This window comes from Schistocerca cancellata, chromosome 4 (assembly GCF_023864275.1).
Source record: "Schistocerca cancellata isolate TAMUIC-IGC-003103 chromosome 4, iqSchCanc2.1, whole genome shotgun sequence".
NCBI lineage: Eukaryota > Metazoa > Arthropoda > Insecta > Orthoptera > Acrididae > Schistocerca > Schistocerca cancellata.
Genome location: NC_064629.1, coordinates 853685198 through 853691197, shown reverse-complemented (window position 1 = coordinate 853691197; position 6000 = coordinate 853685198). Strand labels below are relative to the sequence as shown.

At 38.3% G+C, this 6000-nt stretch overlaps 1 protein-coding gene across 2 annotated transcripts in view; it reads right to left on the bottom strand.

The window, feature by feature from the left end:
- Window positions 1-783: 783 nt before the first annotated feature.
- LOC126184974 (condensin complex subunit 2-like) overlaps window positions 784-6000 on the bottom strand; it is a 179660-nt gene continuing 174443 nt past the window's right edge. For both annotated transcript variants that reach the window (XM_049927673.1, XM_049927672.1), the window contains 2 exons: window positions 5461-5550; window positions 784-2486 (listed from right to left, as the gene is read on the bottom strand). In XM_049927673.1, coding sequence (XP_049783630.1) covers window positions 2217-2486; window positions 5461-5550 — 360 coding nt within the window. In that variant the 3' untranslated portion in view covers window positions 784-2216. The remainder of the gene's footprint in view (window positions 2487-5460; window positions 5551-6000) is intronic.

The window sequence follows — 6000 nt, the reverse complement described above, 5'->3', positions numbered from 1 at the left end:
CACTCTTTCAGCAGCAACTTTCCCCAAATCAAGGTACTCACAAACATCCTTTGGCACAGCAGAATGTAAAAAGCTCAGTGTCTCTCTCTCTCTCTCTCTCTCTCTCTCTCTCTCTCTCTCTCTCTCTGCCCCCCCCCCCCCCTCTCCCTCATTAACAACGCCAACAAGAAACCTTTGCCAAATTAGATTTTCAATCTGCAGCAGAGTGTGCGCTGATATGAAACTTCCTGGCAGATTAAAACTGTGTTCCGGACCGAGACTCGAACTTGGGACCTTTGCCTTTCGTGAGCAAGAGCACTTACCCACAAAAGGCAAAGGTCCTAAGTTCGAGTCTCTGTCAGGCGCACAGTTTTAAATCTGCCAGGAAGTTTCATATCAGCGCACACTCCACTGCAAAGTGAAAATCTCCTTCTGGAAACATCCCCCAAACTGTGGCTAAGCCACGTCTCCGCAATATCCTTCCTTCCAGGAATGCTAGTTCTGCAAGGTTCGCAGAAGAGATTCTGTGAAGTTAGAAGGTAGGAGACAAGGTATTGGCAGAACTGAAGCTGTGAGGACAGGTCGTGAGTCGTGCTTGGGTAGCTCAGACGGTAGAGCACTTGCCCGCGAAAGGCAAAGGTCCCAAATTCGAGTCTTGGTCCGGCACGCAGTTTTAATCTGCCAAGAAGTTTCAAGAAACCTTTGTATTGATTCATGTATGTCAATCAGAAATCGATGTGATGAAAGTGGCAGCTGACAAGTTATGTGGTCTTAATACCCCATGTACGATATTTAACATGTAAGTTCTATAAAATCTAATTTTATTTAATTTATTACTGAGTACATATTTTTCATATCTGCATCACACTCTACCAACATGTACAGGACAACACAAATACAGAGAAAGAATTATCTGTTGCTGTTGAACATAAATTATCAAAGAGACTCATTGCACTGTGCAGTAGATTAAAACACTGTAGATTTGTCTTTAAATTTATTTAATAGTTATCTCACTGATTAGAAAGTTAACTTAAAATTATAGCTCTGATTACATAAATATATAAAAATACTCTACGAACATCTTGTTGAATTAATAAATTACTTCTAATATCATAGTCTGATAAAAAAGGAAACTTCAAAGAGCATTATATTAAGTATCGTAACATTTTCATGCTATCTGTTGTTGGATTATGAAATATGTTTCAATATCAGTATTTCAGGGAAAAACAAGCTTCAAAGAGTAACTTTTCCTGACTTTCAATTAAATATTCAGCATATTGACACGTGTGCGTGCGCATATATATTGAAGTTTTGACTTTTGCTAAAGCATAATTTTTGCAGTACTCTACTTGGTAATGGCCACATATCTAAAGTTGCAACAGTGGATTTTGTCACTGAACAGTTTGTCCTTTAGAAAATGTTACAAAGACTTATCACTAACAATGTAAATTTCTTCAGTAAAACATCTGGTCTGAGAGAATATATGAAACTATTCCCTGATGTTTTGTCTCCAACGACAGTAGACAAAATGTCATGAAATAGTTTCATGTATGACCATTGTCTCTCACCCTGGACGTTTGAACACTAGCTATGAAAGTTTACACTGACTGAATTTAAAATTATTTTAATAGTGATACAATAATTCATAAGTAGTCTAAATCCCATTAAAATAGAATTTATAATACAATAAATTCAACAATATTAAAGAGTATCTACATGTACTTCATGAAACTACACAACAATCTTCAATTTTTCAACCCTGCACACTATTAAACATTTAAAGAATGCGCAAAAGTAACTATCAATTCCCTATTATATAAAAGAATAACGCTTTCTGTTTAAATTCTCTGCAATTTCAAGTAACATACATTTTTACATAGCTTCATAGTAGACAGTTGAACAACTGAGTTACGAGATCTGATTTAACTAACTTAAACTAAGGTGGATTACACACCTTTCTCCATCACTACTACTCCAGAGTAGCTTCCAGGCTTTCAAATAATAATAATAATAATCATCATCATCATCATCTTCATCATCATTTCTAAAACACTTACAAATTAACAATGTGTTTTAATCTTATTTAGATTAACAAATTGTGTACACCTTGTGTTCCTGGTAAGATCTAGTTTCTTTGCAACCATTATTTCTTTGAATTGATGAAAATGCTGAGACACCTGTTAACGGAAATCAGTTGCCAAAGAAGAGAAACTATGAATGCTTCTCATTTCCTTCCATTAAATATTACACGAACTCTTAGGGCAAAATATAATTGCATCACTTAAATCATCATTTGACTTTAAGTGCATTTTCTTTTCATTTGTCAAATGGAGAAGTGCCTGAAATACAATAGCAAAACTCAGTTCAGCCTTTGTATCTTCAGGCCAGGTAGCCTTTGTTTCAGATAACAATTTACTGAAATGGGTTACAGTTCCTTCTGGTTTGGTGAGTACACCCACTATCTCCTTCAGTTTGCCATTTTGTTTATCAGAATTACACACTGAAAACTGGAAGAAAAAAAAAATATTAAATACGGTAAATAAAATTGAAGAGTCATTAATTACAGGTAACAAAAGCAGTTGAGAATGCTCTGTGCCACAGGTGTGTGGGAGAGTTAGAGGGCAAGTGCTTCATATGAAATAACAAATGCTTTAATCAAAATATCCACGGGTGTACTGACGGTCTACAGTGTCAAACGGGCACAATATTTCAGCGATCATACATGTCGCCATCATCAGGTGAACTGACGGACTGAGCTCCTGTGAACAATGGCTGCTCAGAGGGAACTGTTTTCGGTCGCGGCGGCGGCCGATTTAAATACCCTCTGCCCACGGCGCGCTCCCTCCGCTGCCCGCGGCATGGTCGCGCTGTGGAACAGATTGCGACGGCGTCTGAGATGACGTCGGCGTGATGGCTCTGTCCGCCGTGGTCGTCACAACTATACGTTTGCTCGATTTACTCTTGATTAACCCAATCGCTGGTTCCCAAGCTTTGCTAAGATTATAGCCACAGTCACAGTTTATGAGGTCGTCATTGGTGTGAATTTCGATGGCCTCTCGAACAACGCTGTCCCAGTATCTCGACGTCAGTACCAGAATCCTCGTGCGTTCATACTCCATAGCGTGATTTTCTGACAAACAATGTTCAGCGACCACTGACTTGCTCGGATACATCAGTCGAGTGTGCCTCTGGTGTTCACGGCATCGATCCTCGACGGTACGCATCGTCTGACCAATATACGACTTGCCACATTGACACGGAATCTGGTACACGCCGGCCTTCCTCAAACCGAGGTCATCTTTGGCGCTCCCCACCAGTGCACGAGTTTTGTTTGGAGTCAATGATCAGTTCAGTTGGACCAGAGGACCCAGTCCACTCCATTAAAACACAGCCCTCACCATTATGGAGCCACCACCATCTTGCACAATACCTTGTTGGCAACTTGGGTCCATGGCTTCATAGGGTCTGCACCACATAGTAATGCTACCATCAGCTCTTACCAAATGATATCGGGAGTAATCTGACAAGGCCACAGTTTTCCAGTCATCTGGAGTCCAACCAATTGGTCCCACAAGGAGAGGTGCTGCACATGATGTGGTGTTATTAGCAAAGGTACTCACATCAGTCTTCTGATGCCATAGCCCATTAACACCAAATTTCACCAGACTGTCCAAATGGATATGTTCATCGTAAATCCCACCTTGATTTCTGTGGTTATTTCATGCAGTGTTGCTTGCCTGTTAGCACTGACAACTTAATGCAAACGTCGATCCTGTCATCAGCCAGTGAGGGACTGCCTGAAATTTGGTATTCTGGCACACTCATGACCTATGAATCTCTGAGTAGTGAATTCTGTAACAATTTCCAAAACTGAATGTCCCATGCACCTTACTCAAATTATCAACCTGCATTCAAAGTCTGCTAATTCCTGTCTTGCGGCTATAATCATGTTGGAAATACTTCCACACGAATCACCTGAGTACATATGAGGACTCCACTGACACACTGTCCTTTTATACTTTGTGTACACAATACTGTATCACCATCAGTACACGGGCGCATTGCTATCCGATGACATTTGTCACCTCAGTGTATAACTATTTGTAAGAGACCAAATTTTCATTTAACACAATGCAGAAAGACGTGGGCTTCAGGAATTTAGTTATTCCAATGATTACAATTACATTAGCGGTCCTAGTAATTTATTGCTCTCTTCATGTGTGATTAATCCACTATCAGCTTCGTCATGCTGTTCCCGAAACAGGTAACATGAGCATTTTAATTATACGGCTACCTTGATGCAATAAATAATTATAATCATCATACAAACGTGTAATTTCATATAATTCAGTTTTCACATTATGCCAAAACTTAAAAACATGAGTAAATAATGGAAGAAAACTATAAATGGAAAGTACAGATGTTGCATGATGATGATGCAGATTTGTAGCTAGATGAAACTGATTAACGCCAATTTAAGAGGAGAGCATGCTGTCAACTGACAAATTATTCTGCCACTTGTTGCACAGCAAGTTAATAATGGAAATACTTAACAATTAAAAAACAAACTGTGAATGACCGACAAGATTGAAACAATGGTGCACATTTCTATGACGACATACAATATATAACTAAGATAGTTAAGTGTACTACAGACTGCACAGTTATTTCCAGTTTTTCTAGTATATATATTACAACTAATAACTGTAGTTAAATTTACACATACAAATATGACCTGAATGTTGTCACTATTTTTGTTTTTCCCACTACAATACACGGGTAATAGCAACCCAGCCACATCAGGCAACTTTCCCACCTGGCAGTGTGAACTGTGAATACCGAATGTTTGTCCCACGGACTACAAATAAGTGGATACAGAGAAAACCCAGGACCAAGGTTTTCACATCAAGGACCAACACCTCAAATGTAGCATAGCCATTCAGCTGAGGAATCTTTAACAATATCATATTCTCCAATACAAAGCCCAAACATTACTGCAAAATTACTTGGCTGCAGCTAAACACACTACCTCTCTATAAATATAGGGTATGAATGAGCTCTAAGAAGCCAAAGAAATGAAGATCCCCTATCAAAGGCAGCTCTTAGTACAAAATGCAGCTTAGCAAAATGACGGTACAGAATTAAGAAAAATTAATAAACACTATATGGAAAGGCAAGACCGAGCTGGACATGTGAGGCAGAGGGACTAACAAACCAGTGTTATTTTCTAAACAAAAAGCAGAATTGCATATTTAATTAAAGTAGCAAGGAATATGCCAGAAGTTAGGATTACACTAGGATTATTTCCTTCATTGAAGAAAATGTGTCCAGAAGCAGCCATGTACAAATATCAAGAATTTTCACAAGGAAATATGAATAGCTAAAAGGATAATAAAAGCACCACAGAATTCACACACATCCTTAGATTACAGTCATGCAAATAAGAAACAATGTATTAATTTATCACTGAAACACACTTACTTGTTTAAGAATAGACCACATTGTGGCCTTCAGCCTTGCCATGTCAACTTTTTTTGACTCTTTTGCATATGGTATGCTAATTTTTGCTGCCTATAAACAACACATACGGCATCAGTTACAAAGGAATACTAGGTTACCAAATAAAATAATTACTGAAGAATATTATGGTTCAGACTATTGTAAAGCTATGATTTGTTAACAACATACACGTGCCACACTGATCAGATCAACTTATAATTACACAAGAGAAAAGCAGATATGAGGATAAGATAACGCTTAATAACAACACAAGACTAGTTTTAAAAACAAAACACTAGTCAGAGATCAGTTTCACTTCACTAGCAAAAAATTGCGAACAGTTTTCATATTTAAAACATGCCACTAAAAGTGACCAGACAAGTCAAACCATGTCAGAACAACATGCCCCACATTAACATAATTTCTCTACTAACATTGTCCCCATAAATCATATAAATTAGACAGTAATTTATGTTTAGTTAACATGGTAGAGGTAGAGAGGTGGGGACGGGGGGAAAGGGG